We start from the raw sequence: 16,731 nt of genomic DNA, 5'->3' as shown, positions 1-16,731 counted from the left end.
AGGGACGGGTTTAACCTGTCTGTCACTAGAGGACCCAAATCTGGGTCCTCTAGTGACAGAGGTGTCAAACTCCAGTCCTCAAGGGCCTCTGTCCTGCAACTTTTAGATGTGCCTCTGCTGCACCACACCTGAAAAGAATAATTAGGGAATTAGCAAGGCTCAGGAGAACCGATCTACACAGGGAGGAGGTAATTAAGCCATTTCATTCCACTGTTTTTTACCTGAGGTACATCTAAACACTGCAGGACAGCGGCCCTTGAGGACTGGAGTTTGACACCCCTGGCTTAATGTCTAATGTCTTAATTCATGTTGAAGCGCCACAAACATGTAGCAATAACCAATTTGAAAACCTCTTCCCTATCTATACAACTGAAAATTAAAGCAACAAAAAATATACATGTTATTGTTGGGGGTGTAAAATATAAAAATCTGCAGTTCTCTGATTACATAAGGGTGCGCATTCTTAAATTAATATTTTGTCACAGCATCTACTGATTGCTGAAAACAACGTGTCTTCTTCAGTTCCCTCCATTCATTATACTGAATATGATTAATGTAAATCAAAGCTCTGCTTTCCTGGCTGAATTTTCCTGTTTGGGTTTTGTTGTTGTTGTTTTGTTTTGTTTTGTTTTGTTTTGTTTTTTTCCCACATTTTTCATAGCTAAAGGCATAGTTTGTATAAAGTGTACAAAGGATCAGAAGGATCTTGTACCAGGGTATTATTATTATTATTATTATTATTATTATTATTATTATTATTATTATTATTATTATTATTATTATTATTAGTTCCCATAACTGTGAAAACTGCCTGGCAACAATGATAATGGTACAAATTGATATTTCTCCAAAATTACTGAAAAAAACAACAAGATTGATCATGGATTTAAAGAAACCAACAGCAACACCAAATAAGTTGGAGGAAATTCAAACAAGAACCAGTTGTGCTTTAGAAGTGATAGATATCCCTTTATCTGGCTAAAATCTTCCAAATATATGTGGGCAATATGGTGTCATTTATCCCAACAGGTGATGGAATATAGTCTAACACTGCAGCTCTGATCTGTGAGGATTAACATCTGCTTCTGTAGACAAAAGAAGAAAAAATAATCAAACAAACCTGCAAGTACAGTACCTGCAGCAAAACATCAAGACACCGTTCTTAAAGGACAAAAAAAAATCCATCAGTGAAGCAATCTGTCAACCTCTTTATGTATTTAAACTTACTGACAGCTTTAGATCTTATGGCAATTGGTGCGTTTCTGCAATTATTACAATCATTCCACCATTCTCTGCAGACTCACTCAAGTCCTTTCAGATTGCAAGGACAGTTTTGGTAGACAGCTATTTTAGGTCTGCCTCAAAATGTTCACTTGGATTTCTGTTCATCTGGGTCATTCAAGGATACTGACAGGTTGGTCCTGAAGCCATGTATTTATTATCTTTGCAGTGTGCTTTGGGCCATTTTTGAACAATCTCTCTCTGGCGAGTAGTCACTTACTAGGACTACTCGCCTAATATCTGCTGCACAAATGAATTTCCCCATAGCATGATGCTGCCATCACCATGCTTCAAAGTACAGATGTTGTCAGTCAGTTGATGAGCAGCCCCCCCCCCCCGCAAAAACATGATACTTGAAATGACAATAGACTTTCTGGTAAAATTCCAGCAGAATGCCACACCCATCTGTCCACTGTACCATGAAGACCTGATTGGTGGAGTGCTTTAGCCACCAATCAGGTTACCTTCAGAATAGTTCTCCCGTCTCCACTAAGTACTACTGGAGCTCCGTCTACTCGGCCACCTCTCTGATCAAGGCACTTCTTCTCTGATTACGCAGTTTGATTGGGGAGTGAGATCTAGGGAGGGTCCTTGTGGTTCCAAACCTCTTTCATTTACAAACAATGGAGACCACGGTGTTTTTCAGGATGCTTAATGCTGCCAAAACATTTTTGCGTGCTTCCTCAAATTCATGCCCTGACACAGTCCTGTTCCTTTGACTTCATTACGTGGTTTCTGCTCTGACATGTAGTCTTAACTATGAGACATTATATAGACAAGCGTCTAGTTCTTGTCCTAATAACGAACTCAGCAGAGGTGAACTCTAATACACTTGTTGAAGATGATCGATCGGTGGAAATCTAAATCTAAATTTTCCATGACATGACCAGGGCTGTGAGTGAGTACTTACTTTTTTCAACAAATTTTTTAAAAAAAAAAAAAAAGAAAAGAGAATTTTTTCATTTGTTCTTTGTCTGACATTTTGTGTAGAAATTTGAATGAAAATTAATTCAGAAGTAAAACTGTAGCACAGACTGTAGACAAGGCGACCCTCTCCAAATACTTCCTTCATGCTCTGTACTTCTGCTCAACATTGCTAAAAAATACCTTGGTTAAAGCAGATGGTTATTGTTTGTCTGTAGTCAATGTACCCGTCCTCACTAATACCTCCCAGTTGTTGAAAAAAACACCACACCTTCGGACTCCACAACAACTGGCCTCAACGGTCTCAGTCTGGACACATAACGTAGTTAGAATTATGATGTGTTAGTGTTAGCCTGGCCAGGAGCAAAGAGCCTGCTCTATTTTACCCTGATTGAGAGTGAAAGCTTACAGTCTATCCCTCAATCTAAACGTGACTGCTGCACCAAACATCATATTCAATTAAACATTAAATGTGACTTTTCCATCACAGCATAATGATGTACATCGTGTCAACTTTTGATTTATCATGCTAGCATATGGCTGCAAAAAAAAAAACAAAAAAAAAAAAAACAACGGCACGAGGCACGTGTTTGCATGGCCTTTAACACTAAAAGCTGGGCAATCCAGGTGAACAAATACAGCAAAAAAATGTAAGTGGTTGCCACAGCAACACAACCCTCACAAGGCAAACTCTCCATAGCACCTACATCTTGATCGGACTTTGTTTTGTGTTATTATCAGCATGCTGAGTTTTGAAGATTTGAGCTGTTCCCTGTTCAACCGCTGTGATGAGGCACTAAAACTACAAACAGATGAAGGCAGGCAGATGAAGCATGATGGCAAAACATGGGAGTCAGATCATCTCCTGCCTCCCTGCCTCTCCCCGCCCTCCTCTCATCCCCAGGCAGGGCTGGGCCAAACTGTAGGTGGTGCAGAAGAGAAGCCTGGAAGAGGGATTTCCAAATCTTTGGCTTTTTGACTCTTCACTGGACAAGCATGGGGAAGCAATACATCCCAAATATAAAGTAAGTGTGGTTAATAATAGTCTCATCTTTATACCTTCTGTAGATACGCAGGAAATGAAGATAGATGGAGTTTGTTTCTTGTCTTGAGAGAACTGGTCGCTTAAGTTTTAGGTTATCTTATCGGCTAGCTGTCATTTTCTGTAATAAATGTCTGGAGCTCCTAATTGCAGTTTCTCTGAGAACATTTACGTAATGGCTTTTCTTTGGTGGGAAACAAACTGAAATTACAAAGAAAACTACCCTTACAAAGTGTTATGAGAGCATTTGCGCTAGAAAGAGAAATAAAAGTAATTCTACTAATATAAAAGTTCTTATGACATACTTGAAGTCTGTGTTCTTTGTGTTTGACCAACATTTTTAACCAACATAAAGTGTGACTTTTATTTATTAAATATTTCAAAGATTGCCAAGAGGAATAAAAAAAATTGACTGAATAAATATTCTATTTCCTACTACTTCCAACCCATTCATTCTTTTATTTATTGTTCTGGTTTTAAATTACTTCTGTGAGAAATAAATAAATCCCAGAAGACTGTAAATATCAAAGGTCATGTTTACCAAACACAAGACGGTATTATGGGAAGAGTCTGCGATTTTGGGTCTAAAGATGATCCAGTATGTTTTTCAATAAAAAAACAAATTTGATTTACACTGTGTGTGTGTGTGTATATGTGTGTATGTGCGCGCATGTGATGAATGCTGAGCTCAAAAACACGGATTATTAAAAGTAAATATGCTTTTTTTCATTAATTTTACAAACGCATAGTCATCAAGTTGCACACACAGGTTGGAGGGGGCTTGAACTGTCTGGATTTTAAAGCGGGATTTCAATGCATCTGTTTAAGTCCAAACCATGAATGTTAATGTGCTTATAGAGTCTGCCATTATCTTTTTTTCTACCTTATAAAAGCCGCCATCAAGCTGATTGTGAATAACGTTAATTTTTTAAAAAGTGTTGAATAATATGGGTTCGTGATTGCTGATTTTCAAATGTTTTGTTCTCTAATTACTTCCCCGGTATTGTTTCCACAGCTTAGCCGTTACAGCAGAAGCATCTGAAGGCTTTTCTCACTGAATAAAGATCCACGGAACAAAGCAGCACTCCAATCAGATGACTCAAAAGAGGAGAAAAAAAAACCCTTCTTAGTCTCCCGATCCCACGTTCAACAATTGGAACGATGCGCCTCGTCCGAGGCAAAGGTCAAAGTTGATTTCAAGACATGGAAGTCCTTCTGTTTTTCATCATAAACTTACTGGCAGATGAAACTTGATGTCAATATGGGGTCAAATATCCCATAAATGTTTTACTAGCTTGACTTCTGTCAGCATGTCAACACAGCATAGATGACTTTCCCTTCAAAGAGAGAAAACTGTGAACTGGTATGGTGTCATGATGTAGCTGCTGGATGTGACTTACACGTGGCTTTTGATTTAAAACAGGCTGACCACAATCAGTATGGAAGGGAGGTCATCTGCTTTGATTTGGATATATACTAACACTACGGAGGAACTGAACACTTCATTCAGAAACAGCACGACAAGTGAAAACTATGAAAAATACCAGTTTTACATGATTGGCCTCTTCTTATCCTGCCTGTACACTATCCTTCTCTTTCCAATTGGATTTATTGGGAACATCCTGATTTTGGTGGTAAACCTGACCCACAGAGAGAAGATGACCATTCCTGATCTCTACTTTGTGAATTTGGCTGTGGCTGACCTCATCCTGGTGGCAGATTCCCTCATTGAGGTTTTTAACCTCAATGAAAAATACTACGACTACGCCGTCCTCTGCACCTTCATGTCCCTCTTCCTCCAGATCAACATGTACAGCAGTATCTTCTTCCTAACTTGGATGAGCTTTGACAGATACATCGCCTTGGCCAGCTCCATGAGCAGCTGCCCATTGAGAACTATGCAGCACGCCAAGTTGAGCTGTGGTCTCATCTGGATGGCCTCCATCTTTGCCACCCTCCTACCTTTCACCATAGTACAAACCCAACACAGGGGTGAGGTGCATTTTTGCTTCGCCAATGTCTTTGAGATCCAGTGGCTGGAGGTGACCATTGGCTTTTTGGTCCCCTTCTCCATTATCGGTTTATGCTACTCCCTAATTGTTCGAATCCTCATGAGAGCCCAGAAGCACCGCGGGTTGTGGCCCCGGCGGCAGAAAGCCCTGCGGATGATCGTGGTGGTGGTCCTGGTGTTCTTCATCTGCTGGCTACCAGAGAACGTCTTCATTAGCATCCAGCTGCTGCAAGGCACAGCCAACCCGTCGAAGAGGACTGCTACCACCCTGTGGCACGACTACCCGCTCACAGGTCACATTGTTAACCTGGCGGCATTCTCCAACAGCTGCCTCAACCCCATTATCTACAGCTTTCTCGGAGAAACCTTCAGGGACAAGTTGCGTCTCTTTGTCAAGCAGAAGGCCAGCTGGTCAGTAGTGAATCGCTTTTGTCACCACAGCCTTGATTTACACCTCTCTGTCAGGGACAAAGTTTCAGAGGTGTGACTGAAATAACTAGAAAAGTTGTTTTTCAAAACTTACTCCATAAGGTTTTTCACATTCAAGTCAGATAGTTATTCTCTTTTAGAGTTACTCAGCTTCATCCGGTTGCGCCTTAGATAATTTGCTCGCTTTATGAACAAAAAACCCCCCCTCTCAAGTAGGGATAAAAAGACAAGTTTATGTGTGTATTCTTAAGAAGATAAGTTATGAGTGTGTTGAAGTGTTTCTTTTTGACTTAAAGATGTTTTCCTTTCAAGCATTTGCTGTGGCAAAGACAAAGGGAACTGATTCTAACAACAAAGAGGAAAGCTTTTGCACCGGATAAGTAAAAATAAGGCGTTGTTTGTTGCTATCCAACATACAAACCTCCCTGAACATTTCTCTTATCATCACCTGTAGGAAATCAGAGGCTCCTTCCTAGCAAAGGCCATCTCAATGAGGAAATGTTCCATCACACTGAATCTAATCACGTTATCTATGTGAGCTACTGGAGCTGGAAGGGTCATTTCAATTACCAAAATCACATGTCCCTTCCAGTATATAAAGTAAAAATGGCCTTTAGCAAGAAGCTTACACATGTGTACCATCCACATGAGTATGCGGCCTTACAAACGCAGAAAAATCTGTATTGTCTATGCGTCTGTTTTACACAATATTCTAATTCTGTTTTGTTGAACAGAATATCATCATATAGTCAAACTTTGCCTAGACGATTCCAAATAAACATTCACATCCCTGATCTGTTCCCACTTTTCCAGAAATATCGGCCTAAACACCTTAAAAACACAATGTTTCGTATGCTGTGTGGGTTATCACCTTTGTTTTATTACTATTTATAGAAAATTTTAATCACTGTCAAGTTTTGAGATGACGTAACCCTTGATGCACTTAATAAATTTTGACCATATTGTTTTCTTGTTCTGTGATCTTAAATTAAAAAAAAATGTTTGAACATATTGTAAAAAATTATAATATTATTGCAAGTGAATAAAAGCTGGCTGTTGATCTGTTTTGTCAGATCTTGTTAGGTTGAGGGTGGTGAGAAGAGGCAGGTGTTGTTTGGCATGGAGAAATAAAGACTGAAAAAAACATATTTGTCAGTGTTCAAACATAGCTGCTTAGCAAAATAATAATGCATTTTAAAAACACAAATCGGCATTCATTAGGTTTTTCATTAGCACTGTTTCATAATTTATTTGCATAGTTCCATGTTATGTCTATTTATGATCTGAATCTACTTTTTTTTCTTCTTACCAAAAAAATAAAACAGCTTGGAAAGACATAAAATTGTTGGGTTAGTTGTGCAGTTCTGTATTGCTCCAATCCTCCTATCGTTTATTGAAAATAATCAAATGTTGTCTGCAGAAAAATTTGCGTACTGGCAGCAAACACTTAAATCTGCACACCAACCAACTCTGAGGTTGAAGCTGATGCAAAATCTAAAAAAAAAAACCCAACAATATTTGTATCTGTTAAGGTTAGTAGATTATTTTTAGTTCTTTTTTCTGATTTCTACAATTTAAAAGTAGTTAGTGTGTCGTGCAGTAAGGATAGAAAAACACTTTATTGTTTCTATTTTTTTCTCTGACTGGGAAAAAAACTGTAGACCAACCCACAAGCTGTTATTCCAGCTGTAAGTGTCCTGGGAACGCCATGTTTAGGATTCTTTCAGTGATTGAAAATGGCAAAACTCACTGCAGTGCATCTTACTAAGGATGATTTTTTTTTCTTTTATAATTGCATAAATCTTTCTAACACACAACAGTTTTACTGCCTTAATTAGGTTGTAAAATTTTCTGTTTTAATTTATGTACATTTTTAAGGATGGATTGGTGTAGCTGGAATGTAATCACGTTTAAAGGGTGTGCAATAATTTATAAGCTCCACTGGGGGTCTGGCTACAGGAAGTCATTCAACTAATAATGCAAAGCAGGCTGTCAAGGTTATTGATATGAACAGGATCCTCTGTGGTCACGTGTTCAGAGTTTGAGGAGAAGCAAACCATCACCTTTGCCATACACACACATCTGCACACATGAAAACACGCTCATCTGACAGGCTGTGAGAAGAGCTTGAATGTGGACTCTATGAACAGCTGAGACTACTGAGCAAGGTTAAGGGTTTGTGGCGGCTGACGTCACAGGAAGAAAAAACAGAGTGTGAGACATTTTTCCTTCTGCATGATGCTGTAGCAAAGCAAAATGAACCAAACCTCTTAGTTTGTGTTTCAGTCTCTCAGGGCTTAAAGCAGATTGTGTCTTTTAAGTATTTTTAAGATAACAGAATATTCTCTATAGAGCTGCTTCAATTATACGCCTTAACATTGTTTTATGTATGAAGGTTCACCTTTAAATGTTTGTGTGGAGTGTGAAAAGGTGCTGGACATTGTCAAACGGTAAACTGAGCTTGGGTGGGGTTTGTCAAAGCAATTACGACAGGGTAAGCCAGGGCTTATGCATGATTACAAGAATGTGAACCCGGTGGACTTCAACAACTGAATAATAGATCCGTCACATAATTGCATTTGTATATTTAAACCACTCAGAAGAATAAGTGTTGAACAGATTGGCCTTCCAGATTCAGAAGGAAAACAGAAATTGGATGTTTAGAGGAGGTAAAGAATCTGAAGCTTCAGATGGATTTTTTCAGTAAATAGCAGGTTAAAGAAATGCAAAAACAAAATTGTTTACTCGAAGAAAGACATGGATGTTTTTGAAGTGGAAGAAGACCAATCATCAGACTTAATCATAGTTTTTTATACACTTATGGTAAAATACCAGGTGTTCATGATACAAAAAAAAATTGACATTTTCCACATATGCTGTGACATACAAATTCTGCAAGTGCCAATTAAAAAAAATAAACATTTGACAGAAAAATCACAAAATATAGAAATCTGCAATAATCTGGTTGCATAAATGTGCAGTTTATTGATGCACCTTTTAATTTAATTTAAGTTTAGTATTCACTGGCATTGACAGTCTGTCATCAAGTCAGATGAACCAGAAATAAAGTTCAGCCGTCCTGGCAGGATTTGGTTTTATCTTTGCTGTCTTTCATCCTTTAGCTGACAAACAAGAGCGCCCGCTATATTTAATATGCACCATAACACCATTAAGGCATTCACAAATAACTTTATATTAATTATTGTTTTCAAATGAGGCGGTAAAATACTTTTGAGTCCAAAAGGAAAATGTCACGTGATAAACTGAAAAGTAACAACTCACACATGAATCAGGTCATGTGATTTAAACAACTTAGGCAACTTTAAGCAATTTGTAACCTCTATTTATTTATTGATCTATAAATAAATACGCTTTCTAAATATCTCCACTCAAAGAAAAAAAAATTAATCTTCACTCTATTCGGTAGCAATAAGACGTAGCTTTCTAATGTTTTTCTGCGCTTCCTTACGTCCGTATGGTCGTTCGCAGTGTTGTCGTGCAGGCGGACGTGTCTGCAGACGAGCAACAGATCCGAGCGCATGCGCACTTCATTGTTTTGACTGAAAATGCCGTCGGTTTCGAAAACGGCGGCCAATGCGTCTCCTCAAACCGAGAAACCTACCCACTATACGTGAGTAACGCTGCTGCGAAGTATTAGGGAAAATAATTGTTGTAAAAAATGCCAGCTGCGCATGCACCTTTACGCGTTTGCACGTCTGGCATTCCTCAACTCTCGTATGTGCGTTAAAAACATGGTGCTTTTCCTGGCTTTGTGACTGCCTTACGTTACATGGCAAACAACGACTGCTAACAACACCAGCGCCAAGACAGGGAAGACGGACGTATTCATTTGCTTTGCTGCCGAATAGACCGTTGTTGGATGATTAACCTTTTTGAATCAAGTTTTGAATTATGTATTAAGCATTATTCAGACTTCTCGGCTTGCTAAATGATTAGCCAAGAACTCGCTAACCATTCTGCTTGTAAATAGCTCGGCCTTATTTTAAGTTCCTTCTTTCTACGCACAGTTATAGACGTACGCTCAGATGTTGTGAACAAGTGGTACGTGAAAAACAATGCGTAGCTAGCGCTCAGAATAACGAAGCCAACGTTAGCGACCCAAAATACTCCGTAGTAGTAAGCTACAGCACGACCAACCAAACACGACGCATCACTGTGTTTTTCCCTTTTGCTTTCGTCCACTCGGTGGTGGCTGGAAAGCCGTTCTTAAGCTCGGCTAACGAGACTACTTTGGTTTGTTCCTCTCGCTGTCGCAGATACTTGAAGGAGTTCAGGACGGAGCAGTGCCCGTTGTTCCTCCAGCACAAGTGTACGCAGCACAGACCCTTTACTTGCTTTCACTGGCATTTCCTAAACCAGCGACGAAGGCGACCCATCAGGAGAAGAGACGGGACTTTTAACTACAGTCCCGACGTGTACTGCACGAAATACGATGAGACCACAGGCATCTGCCCAGATGGAGATGAGTAAGTCTCCATTACAATAAACACCAAGTTGCACAGAGGTGGGAGTGTCCGTTTCATATGTGGTAATAGGAGTCCTTTTGACCACGTCCTAAATACGTTTTATTTGTAAGTCGGCTGTTTATTTTGCTTTAGTGGCCATAGATTCTGTTTAAAGCTTCAAAGAGTGAACTTTTGCAAGTTACCAATACAGGTTGATATTAAAACAATCTTTTTTGAAAGAGTGTTATTAAAACTGCATAATGTTATGTCATGCATGCGACTTGTTAAAAGATGAAATTCTGGGGTTATGAATGTCCCTACATTTATAAATATTGAAATCTGTAAAATGTCATGGTGAAGTCATTAAAATACTCAATTTCAGAAACAGTTTAACATTTTGTAATGGAAAATTTGGCAAATGATATTTAATAAACATTTTTAGAAAAATGCATTGATACGTTAATGATGGTCATTTTAATGTTTTTGGTCTGAACAAAATTTTAGCAATAAGCTTGTGTTATATTGAAAATAGGAATGGAAAAAAAAACAGAATATTCTCTGTCTTCCAAATAGTTTATTGTGTATGTTATTTACAATGACAAAAAGGGTTTTCCATTCACTTTAAGTAATAGGAAAAACTGTCAAAACCCCAGCGCAAAACTGCAAGTGTGCCCACTGTTAATTTTTGTTGTATATGTATTTGAAAATGTGATCTGAAAGAAGATTCATTTGTTTAAAAGTGAAAAATTCTTTAACTACATCAAGCTGTTTTTGTCAGTCAGTCAGGAAGGTCTGCTTCATCCAGATCCAGGTATATAGCCCTTGTAAAATGACCACACCCTCTGTTGGGGAAAGCAGACCTTTACTATGGGAATGAATGCAAAAAAGGCACAATAGAGCAATACATACGCTGCTACAAAACTGTTTTGTAAGTTTCAGGTGACATGGCGGACAAGTTAAACAATAAATAATATGTCATTTCAGACTGCCTTCATGGAACCTCCCTTTTCTTGAACATTTTTCTCTACTTCTATAATTTTGCAAATTAGTCATTATAATAGTTTAGCTCAACTATTTTTTTTAATCTGGCATGATATTTTAACAACTAAAACAAACTAGTTTGATTATTTTGCACCTTTATCGCACTGAGCTGCCCACCAGTTGCGTTGAGTCTCATTCAAACCGTGGTGTCTGTCTTCTCCCTCAAAGCAGATGTGGCTGTTTTTAGGAGAGGGAAGTGAAGTGACGTTGAATTACTCTAAAGCAAAATACAGTTAATATTTTTATAAAATATATATATATCTTTTCTACATTCAACAACATTTCACAGCAGATAAGATTTATGTTGCATGATTAATTTCTATTTCTGATTTGCTTTTTATTTGACCAGCTTGACATTTTCTAACATTTATTGGAGCCTTTATTATGTTTTTTTCTGGCAAAGCTTACGAAATTGTTCTCAAAACATCACATTTTCAAAAGTGCTACTTTCCCACCATACCGTTTGCAGTAAGATGTGTATTTATCTTCATTCATTTCCTTGTAAACACATTTTGCTGTTTGCTAAAACAGAGGAAAGTATTTGCTAAATTCTTATTTTAAGAGAAATTGTTTCAGAATTGCCTGCTAAAATGACTGTAGAGGAAATTTTAAAAGGGCTGACAGTGCCTCACCAATTAGTGCAGCTTTGATCTATGACAGCTAATTAAGAGCACCCGATCAATTAACTGAATGTTTATCAGTTTTCTAGATTAATGAAACGTATACAGTACACTGCAATCCTTACAGTTCCTGCTCTGTATTAAAAGCTATTTTTGTATGACCTTGTGTGTTGCTATAGCAACTCTAGCTCAAGAAAGAAAAAAAATTGGTTTATTCAATAGGCTTGCTGGTCGCACATTTCCTTAAGCTTTAAAGCATGATCTGTGGAAAAAAATAAAAATCTGCAACTAGAATAGTTTCTTCCATTTATGAAGATATGAAGTCCCTGTACACAAATGAATGGTTTTGGTCTTTCTACTTAATTATCTTGACAAATTATGTTTTCCTAAAGTTTCAGACAATTTTTTTTTTCTTTGCACTTGAAGTCAAGTTGTTCTTATGAAAATGTTTTCATTTCAGCTAGTTGATTAAATATCAGCATTTTCTGTGCGCTTGCTTCCTTAGCTGCCCATATTTACACCGCACCACTGGTGACACAGAGCGCAAGTACCATCTACGATATTACAAGACTGGCACTTGTATCCATGAGACGGACGCTCGAGGGCATTGTGTGAAGAATGGCCTCCACTGTGCTTTTGCTCACGGACCACATGATCTCCGACCTCCGGTCTACGATATCAGGTGACGTGTAAAGCAAGTGATGACCTTTTCTCATGTGCATAGTGCAACAAGAAAACCCATTTTACAGACCTTTAACTGAGAGGGAAAGGAATAACATTAAAATGTTAAAGCAAATAATAATTGAAGGGAAAAAAAGATTTTTCTCAACAGGTTTTTTCACAGCATATGGAATATTTGTAGTATTTTGTTTTTAAGTTATAAGAGTGAAATTATTATTATTATTATTATTATTATTATTATTTTTGTTCACAGAGAGATACAAGCACAAGAGGCCCTGCAGAATGGCCAGTTGGGATCTGGGGAAGGCATCCCTGACCTGCAGCCTGGTGTACTGGCCAGCCAGGCTATGATTGAGAAAACTCTGACTGAAGATCCCCGATGGAAAGGTGAGTATCACACACTTGCATGGAGAAAGGCTACAATAAAAGCCCACTGTAGTTGTAAATGATCAAACTTGACTGAACCTTATTTTTCTCCTTTTGCAGATACCAACTTTGTTTTAGCCAATTATAAAACAGATCAGTGTACTAAGCCACCAAGACTATGCAGACAGGGCTACGCGTGTCCCCATTACCACAATAGTAGGGATCGGAGGCGAAATCCACGGAAGTTTAAGTACAGGTGAGCAGCTGTTTACTAACGATGAAAAGATTATGGTGTGTCCATAATGGCATTAAAACGTTTGTGATTCTGGTCATACAGGTCAACTCCTTGCCCTAACGTGAAACATGGTGATGAGTGGGGTGAGCCATCAAAGTGTGACAGTGCAGACAGTTGCCAGTATTGTCACTCTCGTACTGAACAGCAGTTTCACCCAGAGGTGAGTGAGATGTTGTTGTTTTAATCAGTGAAAAGAAAATTATTTAGTTCATTAAACTAACATTTAAGATCTAAAGAGTGTGTAAGTTCAGATTCTGCCAGAAATGGTTCTTAAACCAAGTTTTTATTGTGACGCATAATTGAGGTCGTCTAATCAAGTTTGGATTTGTTTTGCATTGTTAATATTTGATTGTTTTTTTTCCCCCTTTGTTCCAGATCTACAAATCCACCAAATGCAACGATAAACGGCAAACAGGATATTGTCCTAGAGGACCATTTTGTGCATTTGCACATGTAGAAAGTAAGTATAACGTTAGGAAGTTAAAATTACCATTATTATTTTAGAATGGGATTAGCAAACCTTATAATCTGTAAAACCAGACACTAGGCATGGACCAGTTACTGCCCTTAAATTTAAAGAGCATCCAAGTTTTCCTTATACCATTTTGATGGTTTAAATCTCCTTTGGTGAGATTCAATGAATGACCAGAATTTTTTCATAGTGTCTAAACTCAGTACTCCTCCTTCTCCAACTGTTGCACACTGGCGGTCAGCTGGCTGAAAGTAGGCTACGGGGCTATGTTTCTCGTACATACATCAAGCACAAGTTTGGCTGTTTGGAAAAAATGTCCACTCACAAAAAACATTTACACTCAGGGCTTTGGATCTACAGGAGAACTGTGCATCTATCCAGGATTTAGTTTGTATGCTCCTCTAATCTGGAACAAACTGCTGAAACACTGAGTTATTTAGAGCAGCTTTGACTGATAAATACTGCAACTTGGATTAATTCTAGTGTGAATTGCAACTTTTCACTACTTATCTTTATTTTGCCATTGCATTGTGTTATGTTTTTATTATGTAAACCACTTTAAATTGCCTTGTTGCTGAAAAGAGCTAAACGAATAAACTTGACTTCTACTGATAGTAACATTGTGTTAGAACTAAATTTGAATTCTGGGCAAATTAAAGAGCTTAGGTAGTTTATTCATAATATATTTCTGTGAATAACTTTATGCCATGATTCCAAGTAGGACATTAAATATTACATTTGGGGGTAGTCCCCAAAAACTAAATTTGCATGCATGTGTCAAAGGTGAAACATGTTGCACTCTGCTTTTTCTAGTTACAATTTGTATCCCTTTTCTAGCTTTTTAAATGTGTGTTGCTATTTGTAACCACAATAATTCTCCACTCAACACCTTCTAGTGTTTTTCAACTGTAAACAAAAGCTGCAACCAAAGTGTGAAAAGAGTGAAAGTTTATTTTACTGACAGTTTAGATTAGTGACGTTCTTCGGTTCTTTTCAGGAATTCCTTCTACAGAAGAGACCATGAACTCATTGCTGTCGGCAATACATTCAAGTTCACAGTCCCACCTGGGCTCCCAGCAGTTTTCTGAGTGTCCAATCTCTGAGTGGAACAGTGGAGCTCACCCCAGCACCAACGCAACCAGTAGCAACGGACAAGTAGGACATGTATGTTTCCTCCAGTTTTCAGTTCTGTGATAGGAAAATTACCAGGCGGAATTACGGTTCTTTAGTTTTGTTTATCTCATATTTATCATACATGCCTTTTTTTTTTTCTTTTTTTTTAATTTTCACATTTCATTGCTCAATCTTTACATATTTTCATTTCATTCTTCAGAGTAGTTTGACTGAAAAAGCTGTTTTTATTTCATTTGTTATTTTTGCTCATCATTTTGTTGAAGTCATGTGCGCTTCTCTTTCTCAGGTTTCATGTTCTAGTAACTCCACTGTAACACCAAGCTCAGGAAGCGACAGTTTGTTATCCCCAGTGGGATCCATCAGCAGGCCAATACCCCTAACTAATACTAGTTTATGTTCAGAGTCCGCCACATCCAGTGTCTTCCCCCTGACGCCTAACTATCCCAAAGCTCCCGGCTTTGAACGTGAGGATCAGGTACATAGAATCACTCTGTTCAGATCTGGAAAAGGAATAATACCCTACCAATTTAGGATATTTTTACAACTGGAATTTATTTTGCCTTTTTTTTTTTTGTCACACTGTCATTTTAATTTCATTTTTTAAGCCATTTCATCTCTCCTACTATAGCTTGTTGGTCATTCTGGGTTTCAGAATACCAGAAGAAAAGTGTCGATTAAGTTTTTTATAATTTAATATGGAGCATTTTTGAGTTTTATTTAAGCTGTAAATAGTGATATTTTTACTGTGACAGCTGAAGAATTTGTACATTTGAAATTTTGCTTAAATGATGTTTGTAATCTTATCTTGTGGTACAAATTGAAAGAAGTCAGAAGTAAGGCAAAATATATTTATAACCTGTTCTCCCTGTATCATCTTTCGTTTCTGTGAACACTAGATATGTGGATGACCTCTTATATTGCTGAAGTTTGTTGCTTTTGTGTCACTTGTTCATCTGTAGATTAAGAGCAAGGGACACATGGATCACAAATTGATGGACCAAGACAAGCAGGTTTGTATCTCCATGGGTTTCTACGTTTTGTTTTACTTTAAGAGCATGATAATAAAAGCTGTGCTTTCTCTGTTCGACTTTTAGACACAAAACACTGTATTCTCTGTGGGGAACCCTTTGGCATCAAGTTTTACCTCCAGCATAACATCCAGCTTGGCCTCTAGTATTGGCTCGGACAGCTCTTCACCCACCACCTTATCAACAATGAATGCAAAAGCTACTCCATTCTATCCAGGAAGCAACACAGTGGAGTCTGTCATTGGTAAGTGTGTGCGTAAAAGGTAAAAACGAGGAGAAAATGTACCTTTTTTTTTTTTTGTTTGTTTTAAATTTTTAATCAGATTTATTTTGTGTCCCTTCAGGGTCAGCGCTGGACCTCAAGTTTAGTGATATCAATGTTGCCTCTCTTGAAAAAGAACTAGAGGACCAAGAGGGCGGTTTAGGACTGACAAGTAAGGCGCGTCTGTTTAAGCAATCTGTTGGCTGTTGGCTCAAACGGCTGCTAATTCTCTGACCCTTCGTTTTTCCTTTAGGTCACAGGGTGCTTGGTGGATCTGCTCCTGTCAACATTCCAGGGTCTCTGGCGCGTTCGTCCTCGTTTAACTCCTCATCATCACTTTCCACCTCCCCACTAAGCTCCCTGTCCCAGTCGCTGTCACAGTCTCTGCTTTCTGGGACCATTTCCCAGCCAAATCAGCCTTCAAACATGCTGGCCAAACAAGAACATGGCTTACTGGGAACACCCACCTCTTCTTCCCAGAACTCTCTGGGTAAGCTGGTTGCAGTAGATACTTTGTCTCAAGTGGATTTGAGAATATTCAGCATTTGTTAGAAACTTTCTTAAATGATAATGTTTAACCATGCTTTTTTTTTTTTTTTTTTTTTTTTTTTTTTGGGTTTAAAGGGGGGAGTTAAAACATTTTGGGTTTTTTAAATGGGCAGCTTCTCACCACGTCCTC

General features: G+C 38.2%; 2 protein-coding genes across 5 annotated transcripts in view; both read left to right on the top strand.

Moving 5' to 3' along the window:
- The first annotated feature begins 1,845 nt into the window (after positions 1–1,845).
- On the top strand, positions 1,846–6,823 carry gper1 (G protein-coupled estrogen receptor 1). The gene is made up of 2 exons (XM_015059316.1): positions 1,846–3,230; positions 4,263–6,823. The coding sequence occupies exon 2, from the start codon at positions 4,687–4,689 to the stop codon at positions 5,743–5,745; it is 1,059 nt and encodes a 352-aa protein (XP_014914802.1). The 5' UTR covers positions 1,846–3,230; positions 4,263–4,686; the 3' UTR covers positions 5,746–6,823.
- Positions 6,824–9,202: 2,379 nt separating this feature from the next.
- unkl (unk like zinc finger) overlaps positions 9,203–16,731 on the top strand; it is a 16,758-nt gene continuing 9,229 nt past the window's right edge. For 2 of the 4 annotated variants that reach the window (XM_015059301.1, XM_015059300.1), the window contains exons 1-13: positions 9,203–9,318; positions 9,965–10,174; positions 12,320–12,496; positions 12,749–12,882; positions 12,982–13,117; positions 13,199–13,316; positions 13,532–13,616; positions 14,626–14,792; positions 15,049–15,237; positions 15,722–15,772; positions 15,857–16,034; positions 16,135–16,224; positions 16,306–16,542. In XM_015059301.1, coding sequence (XP_014914787.1) covers positions 9,254–9,318; positions 9,965–10,174; positions 12,320–12,496; positions 12,749–12,882; positions 12,982–13,117; positions 13,199–13,316; positions 13,532–13,616; positions 14,626–14,792; positions 15,049–15,237; positions 15,722–15,772; positions 15,857–16,034; positions 16,135–16,224; positions 16,306–16,542 — 1,837 coding nt within the window. In that variant the 5' untranslated portion in view covers positions 9,203–9,253. The remainder of the gene's footprint in view (positions 9,319–9,964; positions 10,175–12,319; positions 12,497–12,748; positions 12,883–12,981; positions 13,118–13,198; positions 13,317–13,531; positions 13,617–14,625; positions 14,793–15,048; positions 15,238–15,721; positions 15,773–15,856; positions 16,035–16,134; positions 16,225–16,305; positions 16,543–16,731) is intronic. The other 2 variants (XM_015059299.1, XM_015059302.1) reach the window with 2 other exon arrangements.

Source organism: Poecilia latipinna, unplaced genomic scaffold (genome assembly GCF_001443285.1).
Source record: "Poecilia latipinna isolate Pla-1442-1.1 unplaced genomic scaffold, P_latipinna-1.0 Scaffold1619, whole genome shotgun sequence".
In the NCBI taxonomy this organism is placed as follows: Eukaryota; Metazoa; Chordata; class Actinopteri; order Cyprinodontiformes; family Poeciliidae; genus Poecilia; species Poecilia latipinna.
Note: the sequence above shows the minus strand (reverse complement) of the source record. Positions and strands in the feature narration are given on the sequence as shown.